The sequence below is a fragment of the Heptranchias perlo genome, chromosome 38, assembly GCF_035084215.1.
Source record: "Heptranchias perlo isolate sHepPer1 chromosome 38, sHepPer1.hap1, whole genome shotgun sequence".
Taxonomy (NCBI): Eukaryota; Metazoa; Chordata; class Chondrichthyes; order Hexanchiformes; family Hexanchidae; genus Heptranchias; species Heptranchias perlo.
In genome coordinates this window covers 19,107,370-19,124,090 of record NC_090362.1, presented here as the reverse complement: position 1 = coordinate 19,124,090, position 16,721 = coordinate 19,107,370, and the positions used below count along the sequence as shown (strand labels likewise).

Below are 16,721 nucleotides of genomic sequence, written 5' to 3'. Positions count from 1 at the left end.
TCAGACTTAGATTCAAGCACTTAAAATCTAGTTGATTTGAAATCCGTTACCCATTACATATATATTTTTTCAAAGTGAACAAGTCTTCAGGGCAGTCTCCAGATAGGATTGGATGATTGGATGTCTTAAAATCATACAGCACAGTAGGAGGCCATTTGGCCCATCGAGCCTCTGCCGGCTCTTGGAAAGAACTATCCAATTAGTCCCACTCCTCCACTCTTTCCCTATAGCCCTGCAAATATTTCCTTTTCAAGTATACATCCAATTCCCTTTTGAATGTTTCTGTTGAATCTGCTTCCGCCACTCTGTCAGTTAGTGCATTCCAGCAGTCATAATCTTGGATGCAGAAGCTTACTGTTATCGCCTGGGAAATAGATAGCTCTATTGGGCACGCTCCAGACGATTAGATAAATAGATGCCTTGGACATGTAGGCACTAGACCACGGGTACCAGGAATATATACAACAGGGTAAACATCTTAAACGCTTAGCAGATATGCAGCATTTTTCTTTTAACCTTCCAGTTACTGACAAAAGAAGCCACTGAACATAGAAAGGTTGGGGTTTGACTTGTGACTGGTAGTACGGTTATAGAATAAATATTTGTCAAAAGTCCCGCAACATTAGAATGTCATTTTCTTTAAGGCGCAAGCATATCAAGTCACTGAATCTGGTCAATTTTTTTGTTGTCAAATAAATGCATTTCTAATTGAAATCCATTTTGATGCTTTTCCCCAGTACTGTTTGATATCAGTGATTGTTCTTTCTGTCAATAACTGACCCTGTTTTGTTTTACAAGCTTTATGTAATACTTTCTATGATTCTATGATAATATGAGTTGAGTAACTCAATCATTTTCTTCACATGAAGTGAATCCTTCTTAGAAGACAAAAAAATATTTCACGTAAGTAGTTTATTTTTATCAAGCAATACGTTAATAAATCTATCTAGGTTCTGTCTCACCATGCATCCAATTATCAAAGTAATCTATTTATCTATCTTGACAATCCATCCATTTATCCAGCCTGACAATTCATCTAATCATCCGTCCATTGATCCATCAAGATAATTTTACACAGCAGCCTTCAATCAAGGTTTTCTATATATCTATTTTTCTATCTGGCTAATCTATCAATCTGATCTACACATCTGTCTGGCCTATGCAATATAACCTAGCCTTCCACTTTTCCAAGTAATCTCTCTAACCATCCATCTAGGTATTCTATTTAACCAATCATTTCTTAAAATTGTTTATTCATCCATCATCTATTTATCCCTCTGGCCATGTATGTGCTTATTCCTCCATTTAACTATCCATCCATCCCTCTAACTCTCAACCTAACCATTCAGCTATCTGTCTATCCAACCATCTATCTAGTCATTCATTCATCTATTCATTTAATCCATTTATTCATCTATTATTTAGACAGCCAATATATCTCGATAGTCATCCAATTCTAAAAATAAATGTGAAGATCAAAGCAGACAACCAACTGGACCTGATCATAGACCATTAATCGTGACTGATCAAGATTTTGTTTTTGCTTCAAAGCAGCTGTTTGATGCAAAATAAGTTCAGGTTATTGCTGACATCGAACCTCAATTACTTTTAAGTAAATAAATTCTGTCTAATTATACCATTTAAAAATCCATTTGACTGATAGTTTCTATTTTAATGAGATACAATTGCATTCTGTTGCTGCAGTGTTGCGCTCAATAATTATAATTATAGAAGAGTTTTAAGTTGTATTAGTGGGATTATGAAGATGAACACATCTTATTAAACAGAGCCAACCATAGCTTGCTAACTTCACAGAAAGGAGAAACAAGTACAAACTTGAATAATGAATGAAAATTGCTCCACATTAATTAAAACTTACACATCTTAGAAAAACCATCGCAAACACATCCGTGTAAGTGCTCCCTCTGTTTGAGAGTGCAGCAAAAGCAATTCTTGCCTGAAGCAAAATCAACTGTGCGTATACACTTACTCTCCCATTGGTTTAGGTAGGAGCCAATGGCATCCACGGGAATACATCTGCCACTGTGTAATTTAAAAGGCAAAATAGCTCTGTTTATTTTTTTTAAACATAGAGGGCTCTAAGTTGGGCCGTGTAGCGTCCATTGTGTAGGCACTACGCGGACTCCTAAGGACCCAAAACGGCATCCGGAATGCACGCGCACACTTCTAGCGTGAAGAGCGCTGGACGCCATAATGGTAAAGGCGTTCACGCACGCACAGATAACGAAGGCCGGCTGCGTGTAAAGTAGGGAGGATATGTGGTAGATCAGTGTGCGACGCTGATTTAAAGGGACAGATGTGATTTTAGAACTGAACGCTCCACCAATGCACTGTCTTAACCTCGCAGAGCTGAGCAGGTCGTAAACAGCATGGAGGACCCTGCACCACCCCCCCCACCAATGCTGTTTAAAGGGATCATGCAGGAGTTACAGGTTTGTTGCTGGATTATTGCTCCTGGCTGCTGATGCATTTCTACCTGTTTTTGGAGGTCACCTATACTTGAATACTAGGACTAGGGGACAGAGCCTAAAAATTAGAGCCAGGATTTGCAGGAGTGAAGTTAGGAATTGCTTCCACACGCAAAGGGTGGTAGAAGTTTGGAACGCTGTTCGACAAATGGTAGTCGATGCTAGCTCAATTGTTAATTTTAAATCTAAGATTGATAGATCTTTGTTTACCAAAGGTATTAAGGGATATGAGGCTAAGGCAGGTATATGGAGTTAGGTCACAGATCAACCATGATCTCATTGAATGGTGGAACAGGCTCGAGGGGCTAAATGACCTACTTCTGTTCTTATCTTCCTATGTTCCTATAATAAAGTTTCAATACTCTACAGGGAGTGGGCTGACTAGCTCACAGGCAACAGCAAGGGCACTGTCAGAGTGGCAGGGGTGGTTCAGGAATGCTGTCATCCTGAGAGAGGACAGCAGGTTCATGTTCCACGGAGCCACTGCCACTTGCTGCCTCCTGTTATCTGCCACCTTCTCCTGCAAGAAAGCGGGACGTGTGTCGGTGAGTGTCCTGCAAGATGTTTGGGTGATGTGCCTGTCATGGTTGAATAGCTGTCAGTGTGTGTGACCTGTGAGTTGTGGGTGTGCGGCTTGCAACAGAGGTAATGTGTGAGAGTGAGAGGAAGCATCTGATTGGAAGAGTGAAGTATTGGTTGAAAGAGTTTGTTGGTATGTGGGTGATGGGGGGGTGTAGTGAGTGGAGCAGTGGATGTGGCTAGTGGTGCAGTTGGTAGGAGATGTCACTTGACAGTTGACCTCACTCACCTTGACCACTCGTGTCAAAGCATTGAACTTCTTCCTGCACTGCATCCATGTTCATGGTACTATGCGTCTGGCATTGACTTCGTCCCTTACTGCCTTGGGAGCATATGTCTGGAGGGTCTCTTGCCCCTTCTGCGGATATAGGATGCCCCTCCTCTGTCCACCTTTTGCACCAAGGCCTCTAGTGCATCATTAGAGAACCTGGGTGCACGCACCCTCGCAGGCCTGGTACAAACTCAGATTGGCAGAATCTGGTGTGCAGATTGGAGGATGTGGGATTTAGTAGTACGTAACCTTTATTCAATGTTTTAACATAACTCAACAGTTTGTAAACATAGGAACAGGACTTGCATCTGTGTTTTACGTGTGCGGTGTCTGACCTCCGTTCAGACCTCATTTGGACCCATATCTTATATTTTGCAAATATCAGAGTCCCGCAAATGTTGAGCAGCCCAGTTGTTGCTCATTAAAATTTACAGAGGTCCCATCATCACCGTGCTGCACGATATCACAGCACAGATTCACTTCACCACTGACTTCCACCACTTCCTGCAGCCACACTGCACCTCCCCTTTAAGAGGTACCAGCTGCCTTTAAGTGGTGCGAGCCACTCGCGATACTGGGCCCCCTGCTGGTGAACAGCCACTCAATAGCGCAGGTAGCAATCAGGTAAATCGCCAGGCAGCGCGAACGTTAGGTGCGTTCGGTTTCGGGGATTATCCAGTGTAACCGCTCGGGTGTATTAACATCGTGTTTCATCGAAAAATTAAACATGGCATGTTAGAATATTGTGGGGGGGAGGGAGTGGAGGGGAACAATTACTCTGATCACTATGGAGAGTACTATTGCGTGGCACAGAGTCTTGCTAATGGTGAGTCATAAAATCAGGGCTATAATGCCGTAGTCCTGTCTCTGCTCTCTCCCTCCCTCCCTCCCTCAGTGGGGCTCTCTGCTGGAGATGGCATCTCACAAAATTACCCCCTTCATTTGTTCACAAAGACTTCCTCCAGTTGGTATTTCTAGTGAGTCTGTAAATGTGTTCTTCACTTACGATGCTGTTATAGGTTGGTGTCCAGACTAGCTGCTTCCCTGAGCATTACTGTATTGTACAATTTCTTTTTCCCCACGTTTTGGAGAGAAAACAAAAGGACCAAACACAGCTAGGTCTCATCTTCTGTAATCCGACCGTGATCTCCAAACACTATACAGAGCAGCAAACTGTTAGCACACAATCATCTTAGTGTAAATTTCAGATACCGCACTCACTGATGTGACATGCACTGCCATCGGCGATACCATACAAAACCTCACAATGACGTTCTCTGATATATAAAATTTAGGATCCAAGGCATTTGAGTGTGGATTTTCCTGGCCTTGCATCTGGGCATTCTGGATTGTTGAGATGCGGGGCAAATTGAGCAAGGAGGAACATATATCCATTCATTTAAATGGGTGGAAAATCTGGCGGCCACTCACATGGACATGCATTCTTTCGTGTCTGATTTTCCTGTTTTCACTGCACCATGGTGATTCAGAACACCCAGGAACATCTACCCTATTTTGTCTAAGGTTCCTCTCTTGTCACTTGCTCTTTAGTACAAGATTATTTTTGTATGGCTCCAAAAGATATTAAAGGTTTATTGTATTTCTGAGAATAAAGTAACTATTTTAAACCAAGCATGCAATTTAATCTTTAATGTTCTGGCTTTTGATCCAAAAAAAAAAGCAGCCGCCATAAGTTTGTGATTTGTTTTCCCAGCACATACCTGGGTACGGATGAATGCCATTGGCATAGATGGTATCTGACGTTGGCTGCCCATTGGTCTGTGGTGGCATGGCACTAAATCCATTGACTCCAATGGGCGTAGCTATGCTGGGTACAGCTGCTGCACTGATACCCGGGGGTGTACTGGTGCCTATAGAAGAAAGCGAACAACAATCTGTGAAGAAAATATACTCCTGTGAGCATAAGTCTGAAGCAAAACCAGGCTGTTCATTTACAGTGGCTGCCATGTATCTCTTTGCAAGGCAGCAAGTCCCATTTATAAATAGACATCAGGGGTGTAAAATGATATCATCGCTCATGTGCAATAAATTAGGGCATTCAACCTGACCAATCAGTGGAATTACTATTACACCAATGAATTGGAGATAGGCCAAGCAAAGGAGATAGCTGAAATAATGTTTTTAAACCAATGTGAAAATATTAAAGCAAGCACAAAGTTCACTCTAACTGGATTGTTACATTTCATTAACTAGTTGTAGTGGTTATAACACAGTCTTTACAAATGCTTTTAAGATGACATTACAAACTATGCCTTTAGGAAATCTTCCCCCTAGCTTTTCAGTTCACACTTTATACTATTTTCAGCAGCACTGGTTAATTTGCTCGTGTTAAATTCCTGCCTGTGCTAATTTAACGCAGGCTTTACACCAATTAAAAGGAACGGTTTAACGACTGTGTTAAAATAGCATCAGCAGGAATTTACTCCAAGTTTGTTAACCAGAGCACCAAAAAGATTGCATGTAGGAAATTAAACTGCCCCTCCCTCCCCTCTGGCCCCCCCCGCCCCCCCAATACAGCTTTTCAAAATAAAAACCAGATTGTGGAGCAGTGCTGAATGAATGGGCAATGTGATTTTTTTTCCTCGTTTGTAGAAAATTCTTGCTTATCACATTTATTTCCTGTTGTCACAATTTACTAACTCTTTTATGACACTGGCGGTGATTAGATAAGATGCCTGAAGTGTATTATTGACAGCTGCTTCTATCACCTTTAATAGGTAACACTGGAAGGCCTACTGGCTCAGTGGTAGTATTCCCGCCCCTGAGTCAGAAGGACTGGGTTCTGAATACTGGATTGACATCCCTCAGCGGTGGGGGGGTCTTGCGTCCGATGGGCGTGGGTGGACTCCCTCCCTTCGCAAAGGGTAGGTGTGGGGCTCCTTAGCCTTGGTTCAAGCCCACCTAGGAGAAGATACTCTGAAGATAAAACTCCATGAGAAAAACATCAGGAAACCACCTCAGCTATTCTTCCCTAAGTAAGTGTGTGTGTGTTATTTGAGTTATAGGACTTGCCCTAGGGCAGAAGACAACGGACTGTAAGGTCAGCCATTTAGTCCTCCCATCACTGGTGGCTCTGTGGGTCGAGTCACACAGGTCTGCTGCCATTTTGTCCTCTTACAACAAATACAAGTGGGCCCATGGTGCAGCTCAATACCATTCCAGAAAATGGGGGCACTCCCAGATGTTCTAGCTGACAATGAGGCAATCAGTATCTCAATGCGATACCTGAAAACGGGGCTACTCCCGGAGTTCAGCATCATACCTGACAATGGGGACAGGAGGAGGCCATTCAGCCCCTTGAGCCTGTTCTGCCTGATCACGGCTGATCTGTATCTCTACCCTCCTTGCCTAACAAAAATCTATCCATCTCAGTTTTGACATTTTCAATTGACCCCCAGCCTCAACAGCTACTCTTCCCTAAGTAAGTGGTATGTGTGTGAGAGTTGAGTGATAGGACCTGCCCTAGGGCTGTCAGACAATGGCATGGTAATGGTATCTTTGGGGATCCTAACCGCTTTCGAGTTTGTGCGCCGAAAACTCAGGATCACAAACATGTGCCGTGTCACCACAATCTCTGTGACCACCGAGGAACTGGAGTGGACAGTGGGCCTTTGGCGCAGGTCGGTGACGTACCTGACGATGGTGTCATTGGCGTTGCTACGAGTCCGTTCACATTAAAGGCCGCCATCTGCTGCATTTGGGCTGCTGCAATTGCAGCCATTGGGTTCAAGTAGGTGCCCTGTGCTGCCGCCATTAGAGCTGCCTGTTGCTGCATCAACTGAAAGAGAACAGAAGTGGAGCTTTTCATGTAAAGTCCTCTCCTGCATTATGCATCGCAAATCCTGCTTACACATGGGTAAGTACCCACGCAGACATTTTCACACACACACTAGCGACAAGGCGAAAATATGCCCCAAAATTGAAGAGTATGCATTGGGTGCTTGGGCTAAATATTGGCACTGAGCAGGGGGGCCCCTTCTCTGCATCTAGCCAGGAGTACCATCCATTCCCCAGCACTGACACCCTTCATCTAAATCCACATAAAAAGGTTCGATAGGATAGCACCTTAGCTTGAAATGCTATTGAATGAAAGACTTAGAGAAGGTTTTTTTCCTGGTTTGGAGAGGGGGAGGTGAGGGCAAGCAGTATTAAGAAATAATAAATACTGACAGTTAAGAAATTTGCGGTTGGGCAGAACGAGCTTGATTGTAATGGACTAGCTTTGTGATGGGCCACAATTGAAGTAAATTGAGTGGAGAGTTGCTGCCATATTCCGATGACACGGGAGAAATGATCTGAACAAGACGGCAATAATTTAGGCAGCAAGAGATCTGTACATGTACTGTCTTGTTAAACGTAGAACAGATTGGATATTTGAAGGGTGAGGCTGAAGAGTCGAATCCCTCATTCTTTTAGTCTAGCCCCAATTCAACAAGACATGTATACATGAAGTTGCTATTAAATCATGGTTAACATTCTTCATTTTGTTAAGTTACTGTACCAAACATTAATGCATTGTGACATTCTGAAGATATCCTCAGATTCAGACAGTCAGTAAAAGTAAATATCAAGTCACGTTGCTCAGCATTTCATTGTGTCAACAGCCTGAGTGTGACCATTTTTCACAACAGGAAATTGATGCTCAGAACACACTTACGGATTTATCAATCATTTTGCGAGGAGAGACCAGAGAAACTAGGGCTATTTTCACTAGAAGGTTAATAGATGATCTGATAGGAGGATGCAGAATTACGAGGGGTTTTGCTAAGTCAAATAGGGGAAAAATTATGTCTATTGGTCAGTAACCAAAGGGCATAAATTTAAGATCAGCATCAAATGAATGAAGGGAGAGGTTAGAGGGAATTTTTCTAACAGGGCTGTTAGGACATGGAGTGCATTTCCAGAGAGAGGGGGAAACAGAGTCCATAAAGGGAGTGGGACTCCATGGATAACTCTTTCAGAAAGATGGCATAGGCGTGATGGGCTGATTGTCCTCCTCTTTGTGCTGTAAGATTCAAATGATTCTGTGCAGTTAGGTCTCTGGATTAAGAAGCAAAAAATAAACTTAACACATCAGCTGCACCCTATTTAGTGAACTGCGGTGTTTACGTATTACAGCTGGCGCAGTGCTGGGTTACCTACCGCTTGAGTGTAGGCACCGTATGCGCCAAACTGGATTGCCATCGGATTAAAGATCCCAAGCTGCCCCGCCATCTGGTGCATGCGTCGCAGTGTGCGTTCCTTATCTGTGTCTGCAAATTTCACCACCAGACTGGACGATGCCCCCTGAAGGAAGGAAGGAAGGAAGAGAGATGTTCAGGAGAACAGAAAGCTCTTGGCTGGCCAGTCACACATCGGCACAGTTCACAGGGTTTGCAATGCAATGGAATTATACTTTATTGTTTGATCAATTAAAAAAAAATTCTTCGAAGATGTGTGATTAAGCATAGACATTTCACATGTCGATCAATCGTGGAATATCACACAGTACGGATGAACATTTGGGTTTTGAGACTTACGTACTGAAGCTGAAGAGCAATTGCTTAATACATTGCAGGTGAAATGTGACCCTTTCTAAAGTCACTTCACCACCTGCTCATTTTGCAGCCAGATACTTTAAGCAGGCTGCCTGTTTTTCTTTTGAAACTTTTGATGGAAACCAGGCAGTTAATACTTCGTGAAATTTGGATTATATGAATCTAAAGTCGGTTAAAAGAAATGGCAGTGTGCAACTGGGAAGAGCCCACTTATTTCACAAGGGAGATTTGACGCAAGAGTCTAGACCAAGATAATGATGTACACTCCCAGGAAATCACCTACTACCTCGAGGCCATGGGATGAATAGCCGTTAGATCAACAGGGGCGGCATAATATGGGTTCCCCGACCACTGTGACCCCAAACTGATCTGTGGTGCTTCTCACTTGCAAGATTTTTCTTTGGCCCATTGTACCGTTAGTGAGTGTTTAGTAAACCTAGTTCCTATGTTCTTCAGTAATTTGATTAAACATTTTCCCTCCTGTGCACTTTTACTTTTTTGTATTTTTAAATTACAATTTTTATTCACACATCAAAATTATGGTCATCCTTTTTAAAGAAAGAAAGAAAAAGACCTGCATTTATATAACTCCTTTCACAACCTCAGGATGTCCCAAAGCGCTTTGGGTGTAGTCACTGTTATAATGTAGGAAAAGTGGCAGCCAAATTGCGCACAGCAAGATCCCACACACAGCAACGAGATAGTGATCAGATAATCTGTTTTAGCGGTGTTGGGTGAGGGGTAAATATTGGGCGGGAAGAAATCCCATGCTCTTCTTCAAAATAAGAGTGCCCTTGGATCTTTTACATCCAACTGGGAGGGCAGATAGGGACTTGGTTTAATATCTTACCTGAAAGACAGCACTCTGACAGTGCATCAATCCCTCAGAGCGACATTGAATTGTCAGCTTAGTCTTCCCTGGAGTGGGACTTGAACCCACAACTTTCTGACTAAGAGGTAAGAGTGCTACCCACTGAGTCACAGCTGTTAACAGACACTTGCACTTGGGTTGTTTCCAAAGGGAGAAAAAGTAGAATGTAGTTCATTTCCACAATGGAATTAAAGATTTCTGGGTTTCAATCACTATTAGGAAGTTCCAGGTGGAAAGCACAAATTCGAGGCCATCTCATAAGGACGGAGTCCGCCCATGAAGCCCCTCCACTAGTGACTACACTTCAAGAAAGTACTTCATTGGCTGAAAAGCGTTTTGGGATATCCTGAGGTCGTGAAAGGTGCTGGAAATAAACGCAAATCTTCCTTTTTTTTTCTTTAACTTACACAGGATAAGATGTATTTTTCAGCCTTCCCACGTCTCCAGTTTTAGTCACTAGAAGCCATGTGAAGAGATGTGTTCGAAAGGACAGAGACAAACAGACAGCACAACTTTAACAGGGAGGGTTGGGGGGGGGGAAATAAGAAATGAAAAGAAAGTCAGTGTCAGAGGAATGCTGAACGTCTATTATAACCACGGGGTCTGTTTCACTCTGCTGCTGCCTCATTGATGACAACGTTGGCTACAGCAGGCAACACATTTGTTTTTTTTCGCTTAATTGTTAGTTTGTCAAGTAAAGGGACAACAAGAATAACAGTGCCAAAATCTCTTCCCAGAAATCTGCTATTGCTGGCTTGCCTTCTGCCACTCCAAATAACAATTTGCCAAAGCGAATCTGTGTAAACCGCAAGACCTGCATCTTCACTTCTATCAAGGTTGGCACACAAATGAAAATCAATTTATTTTTCTTCCATAACAGGCCCCTGTTTCTATCGACTCCACAGCTTTCCGTAGCATATGGGTAGCAAGACTGAACGGAGTACGAGTGAGGCTGCCATCCTAATTAAAGTGCTCTTGGAGCCCCTGGGATTAAAGCTACTAACTTAAAGATAAGCTATCAAGAGATTTTCATGTAGGAAGAACAGTGTTATCTTCCAAATAGCGTAGACGCAAGACGCTTTCTGCCATATGTTCCCTCAGTCTATTGACACCAGCGTTCCAGCCACAGATAAGCTCAGAATCCGACTGAATCTGTGCTGAAACTTTCATAAAGGTTACAGTCAAAACACAGCAGAATGTTTTGTGTTGCGGGTTCCTTTCTATTAACTCGAATGAATCATCTATCGATGAAGGGGGAAATGAGGAGAATTTTATTTTTTACGCAGCGAGTTGTTACGATCTGATTCTACGATCTAATATTTTACACTGACATCTGATCCAATTCATGTTACAATATGCACAGAATAATTGATACTTCTGAGTGACTGCGAGCCAGTGATCAAATTGAGGAGTTAACATAATGTTAAAGACCTTGGTCATGCCGCCTAGATAGTTTTTAACTATGATCTGAGCTCCAAGGTTAATTTTTATAACATACAGTGTTTCACTACTTTATAAAAACTTTACTGTTAGCCCATGGTTGTACCCCATGCCCTCAATATGAAACGGAATCATAGAATCATAGAAAATTTACAGCACAGAAGGAGGCCATTCGGCCCATCGTGTCTACACTGGTTGAGAAACGAGCCACCCAGCCTAATCCCACTTTCCCACATTCAGGTCACGGCTCTTCAGGTGCACATCCAGGCAGTTTTTAAAATGAGTTGAGGGTTTCTGCCTCTACCACCCTCTCTGGCAATGAGATCCAGACCCCCACCACCCTCTGGGTGAAATTTTTTTTCCTCATCTCTGCTCTAATCCTTCTACCAATCAGTTTAAATCTATGTCCCCTGGTTATTGACCCCTCCGCTAAGGGAAATAGGTCCTTCCTATCCACTCTATCTAGGCTCCTCATAATTTTGTACACCGCAATCAAATCACCCCTCAGCCTCCTCTGTTCCAAGGAAAACAACCCCAGGCTATCCAATCTGTCATCATAGGTAAAATTCGCCAGTCCTGGCAACATCCTCATAAATCTCCTCTGCACCCTCTCTAGTGCAATTACATCCTTCCTGTAATGTGGTGACCAGAACTGTACGCAGTACTCAAGCTGTGGCCAAACTAGTGTTTTATACAGTTCCAGCATAACCTCCCTGCTTTTATATTCTATGCCTCGGCTAATAAAGGAAAGTATTCCATTTGTCTTCTTAACCACCTTATCTACCTGTCCTGCTACCTTCAGGGATCTGTGGACATGCACTCCAAAGTCCCTCACTTCCTCTAAACCTCTCAGTATCCTCCCATTTATTGTGTATTCCTTTGCCTTGTTTGCGCTCCCCAAATGCATTACCTCACACTTCTCCGGATTGAACTCCATTTGCCACTTTTCTGCCCATCTGACCAGTCAATTGATATCTTCCTGCAGTCTACAGCTTTCCTCCTCACTATCAACCACACGGCCTATCTTTGTGTCATCTGAAAATGGTGAACATCAATGTTGGTGAGACAATTTCTGCAGTTTAGGGCAGCTTGGGGATCTGGAGTCATCTATATGTCTCACGATGCAATGTGTTCATGCCCATGCATGCACCATGTTGCTCCGAGTTGTGAAAGTGAGAGACGGAGAAGTTTAGGGAGGGAATTACAGGGCTTGGACGGCTGAAGGCACGACTATCGACGATAAGGTGAAGGAAGTGGGGGATGAACAAGAGGCCAGAGTTGGAGGAGCCCATAGTTCTCGGAGAGTTGTAGGGCTGGAGGAGGTTACTGAGTTAGGGAGGGGCGAGGCCATGGAGGGATTTGAACACAAGGGTGAGAATTTTAAAATTGAGGCTTTCGGGGGCTTGGAGTCAATGTAGGTCAGCAAGCACAGGGGCAATGGGTGAACAGCACTTAGTGAGAGTTAGGATAAGGGCAGTTTTCAATGCATCCCACTCATGCTCATTATAACTGCAGTTGGTAATATCCTGCCCAGCATGGAATGGATCCATATAGACCAGCAAAGTCACAATATGATCCATGGTCTGTGTTAAGTCAGCTTAATTCAGTCAGGGTGGCCGTTCTAGGTGCTAAAATTGAACATAAAGTACCCTTGAACTATAGTGGGGTTAGAAAGAAAATCAGCCAGGTTCACCATGCTGATCATTATCCAGCGACCCCTGCCAGTAAGATCACAGAGCAGCTTTACCCTACCTCATCTGTTGTGTGCACATCAGGTAAGGACATGGGTAAAACTCCACTAGGATACACCCCATGAAAGAAAGAGGTTACATTTATAGAACAGCTTTCATATCCTCACGATGCCCCAAAGCGTTTCATAGACGATGAATTACTTTTGAAGTGTAGTCACTGTTGTAATACTGTAGGCAAACGCAGCAGCCAATTTGTGCACAGCAAGCTCCCGCAAACAGCAATGAGAAAGTGACCAGTCAATCTGTTTCTTTGTGATGTTGGCTGAGGGGTAAGTGTTGGCCAAGTCACCAGGAGGACTTTCCAGCTCTTCTCTGAATAACGCAGTGGGATCTTTTACATCCGGTCTGCACAGGCAGATGGGGCCTCGGTTTAACATCGCATGGAAATGTGATGCCTCCGACAATGTAGCACTCCCTCAGCTCTGCTCTGAAGTTTCAGCCCAGATTATGACTATCCCATGGTGGAAGTGGGGGGGAAGCCTGCCGCCTCTCATGATCTAGGCCCACTGGAATCATAGCCACTTGGGTGAGGCACTGGAACGCCAGTCAGTGCCTGCAGAAGTGTATCTCGACAAGAAGAAACAGCGGCATGAGATGAGGAGAGAAAATTAAGGAATCAAGAGAAAAGTAAAAGGCAATAATACATTAAAACCTCTGGTCCTGGCTTTATGCCACTGAAAGGGCAGTACTGCACATCTTTCTTTTGTGCTGACGAGAGGAGGTTAAAGACTGTAATCTCAAGATCAGCAGTAGTCCCCATTGAAAAATAAGAATTGCATTACATTGTCCAAGGCCCGGCTTTATGCAGACAAGCATATATATCTCGTTATTTTAATAAAGCAGCAGTAGACAACGGTGCTGCAGAAGCTTTTATAATATCAGCGACAATGCAAGATAAGTAAATATAATCTTTACACACAACACAGCGCATTCAGCAGGCCACAAATTATTCATGAGCTTGTTTCTTAGTGTCTGACTTACTGGCATAGTCTGGCTTCCATGCAGGCTGTTAATGGCTGCTTGGGCTTCTGCATGAGAGGAATATTTTACAAACGCACAGCCTGGGAGAAGAACAGAAAGAAACAGAGCAAAAAAACAAGAAAGCAGAGAGAATTATCTTATTGTAGGACTATTACTCATGATGCCCCATTATGATGAAATTCAACAGGGTGAAAGGCTAGAACCCCAACACAGTAGAAACATTACACAGAATTACACCGAGCCTACAGAACAGAAACAGGCCATTCGGCTCAACTGGTCCATGCCGGCATTCATGCTCCACACGAGCCTCCTCCCACCCCTCTTCATCCAACCCTATCTGCTTATCACTCCATTCCTTCCTCCTTCATGTGCTTATCCAGCTTCCCCTTAAATGTATCTATGCAAATCTCCTCAACTACTCCATGTGGGAGCGAGTTCCACATTCTAACCACTCTGTGGGTAAAGAAGTTTCTCCTGAATTCCCTAATGGATTTATTGGTGACTATCATATATTGATGACCTCTAGTGTTGGACTCCCCCCGACAAGTGGAAACATTTCAGCTCCAGGTCCAGGCTGGACGCGGCCCGTGGGGGCAGTCTCTCCGACTGCCTGCATCTCTTCCACGGCATTCTCCGTGCCCAGGTGTCCCTGGAGAAGGAGCATGTGGTATCTGCCGGTACACTTGAGGCTTTCCGAGACCGGTGGTCACTGCAGGGACTGGAGTGCATCCTTGACCAGTATGACAAAATTATTATTTGACTTTGTTTATTCATTTGGTTTCGATTTGTTTTTAAAAAATAAAGTTACGCCCGAACAAAAAAAAAAGTGGAAACATCGTCCCTGCAACGACCCTATCAAATCCTTTCATAATCTGAAAGACCTCAATCAGGTCAAACCTCAGCCTTCTCTATTCTGGAGAAAAGAGCCTCAGCAAACAAGTCCATATTGGTTAATTGCCACATTAATTTAAGCATCTAAATGATTGAAACCAGGCTGGTTGTCCTCACATTGGATTCAATCAAGTTCCCATTAGTGGATACTAATTAATCATTCATTTAATCAAACTGAATCACTGAAGGAGATAAATATCACTTAGTTCCCAATCTAACTGAGCCTGCTCTCGGTTTGCTAACTAAGCTAGCTAACTCCTGTACTGGTTGATTACTAAATTAGTAAACCAATGAAATTCATGTCAGCTACCAGCGCAATTCATGTCAATCAATTAATTAAACTGAGCGACCTAACACCAAGTCACTAAGTTACCAAGTTACCTAATCTGCAGAGCATCCAGCTGGTATACCAGGCTGACTAAGTTAGCTAACAGGTAGAGACCATCCTACTTAACTGCCCTGTAACCATGTATAAACATACTTAAAGAAAACAATGGATTGAGGTAGGAGGGGATAAGACAAACCTTTGCTGGTTCCATCAGGGCCTCTAAGAATGGTGCACTCTTCAATAGAGCCAAAGGATTCAAAGAGCCTTCTGACGTCATCCTCCGTTTGCTGTTTCCCCAGCATACCCACAAAGAGCTTTCTGTCTTCTGAAACAAAGAAAGGGCATCTTAATCCTCTAAGGAGCCAATGGCTATCGCACGTTTCAAAATACCATGGGTGTACTAGTTATCAGAGAGCTATCCCCCATGAGAAAGGGAACAATTACTACATTTTCTGCAGTTCCCAGTGTGGAAAGTTACGAAGGAGAATCAATAAAATGGATGAGGCATGGACCATTTCCTAATTGATACAATCATTTAGAACAAAAATGGGGGCAAAAACTATGTAAATAAAAAGAGCAAGCGCCTCTTTACTTGTTATTTATATGCCAGTTAGATTTAGAATTTCCACAGCAGTCTTCCAAAGATTAGTGAACCCTTCTCAGTGTCTGCACATTCACTGAACCTCCCAGCCTGACAGAAGTTAGCCCCGAGAAGTGCTACTGTTCACATACTGCCACTCGCAAGATGCAGACGAAGTGACGGAATGTGATTCGTTGCTGCGGCCCTTGTGCATCATTGCAGTGTTTAGGTTTTATATCTTGTCGGATCAAGGGCGGGGGCCAAGAATCTTTCGAGTGCTTTGCACTTCACCAGGGATTAAAGAAACCACTGAAAAGATTTGTTTCTTGCATTTATTTTTTTCACAAGGCAAGTCGATATTTCCCTGTCGTAGGGTTCTGGGATCCTGTACTCGCTATTGGCTGAGAAAGCAGGCAGTAGTGCTCACTTGCAATCTGAGAACGCGTCTTGGTCTAAGCACTGCATCTGTTAGCAGCCATAATGAATTGTTCACTGAATCGGAGAATCTCGAGCAGTCACAAAACAACTTGCATTTATATAGCGCCTTTAACGTAGTAAAACGTCTCAAAACGCTTCACAGGAGCGATTATCAAACCAAATTTGACACCGAGCTACATAAGGCGATATTAGGACAGGTGACCAAAAGCTTGGTCAGAGAAGTAGGTTTTAAGGAGCGTCTTAAAGGAGGAGAGAGAGGTAGAGAGCCGGAGAGGTTTAAGGAGGGAATTCCAGAGCTTAGGGTCCAGGCAGCTGAAGGCACGTCAGCCAATGGTGAAGCGATTAAAATCAGGGATGGGCAAGCGGCCAGAATTGGAGGAACGCAGAGATATCGTAGGGCTGTAGAGATGGAGGAGGTTGCAGAAATAGGGAGGGGTGAGGCCACAGAGAGATTTGAAAACAAGGATGAGAATTTTAAAATCGAGGTGCTGCCGGATCGGGAGCCAATGTAGGTCAGTGAGCACGGGGTGATTTAGCATACAGG

At 43.5% G+C, this 16,721-nt stretch overlaps 1 protein-coding gene across 50 annotated transcripts in view; it reads right to left on the bottom strand.

Annotated features, from left to right (window-relative positions):
• The window catches only part of LOC137304833 (CUGBP Elav-like family member 4), a 580,712-nt gene that overhangs the window by 29,439 nt on the left and 534,552 nt on the right, over nucleotides 1–16,721 (bottom strand). For 16 of the 50 annotated variants that reach the window (XM_067973601.1, XM_067973620.1, XM_067973603.1 and 13 more), the window contains 5 exons: nucleotides 15,356–15,484; nucleotides 13,941–14,020; nucleotides 8,503–8,646; nucleotides 6,994–7,138; nucleotides 5,061–5,210 (listed from right to left, as the gene is read on the bottom strand). In XM_067973601.1, coding sequence (XP_067829702.1) covers nucleotides 5,061–5,210; nucleotides 6,994–7,138; nucleotides 8,503–8,646; nucleotides 13,941–14,020; nucleotides 15,356–15,484 — 648 coding nt within the window. Of the gene's footprint in view, nucleotides 1–5,060; nucleotides 5,211–6,969; nucleotides 7,139–8,502; nucleotides 8,647–13,940; nucleotides 14,021–15,355; nucleotides 15,485–16,721 lie in introns of all 50 variants that reach the window. The other 34 variants (XM_067973583.1, XM_067973607.1, XM_067973577.1 and 31 more) reach the window with 4 other exon arrangements.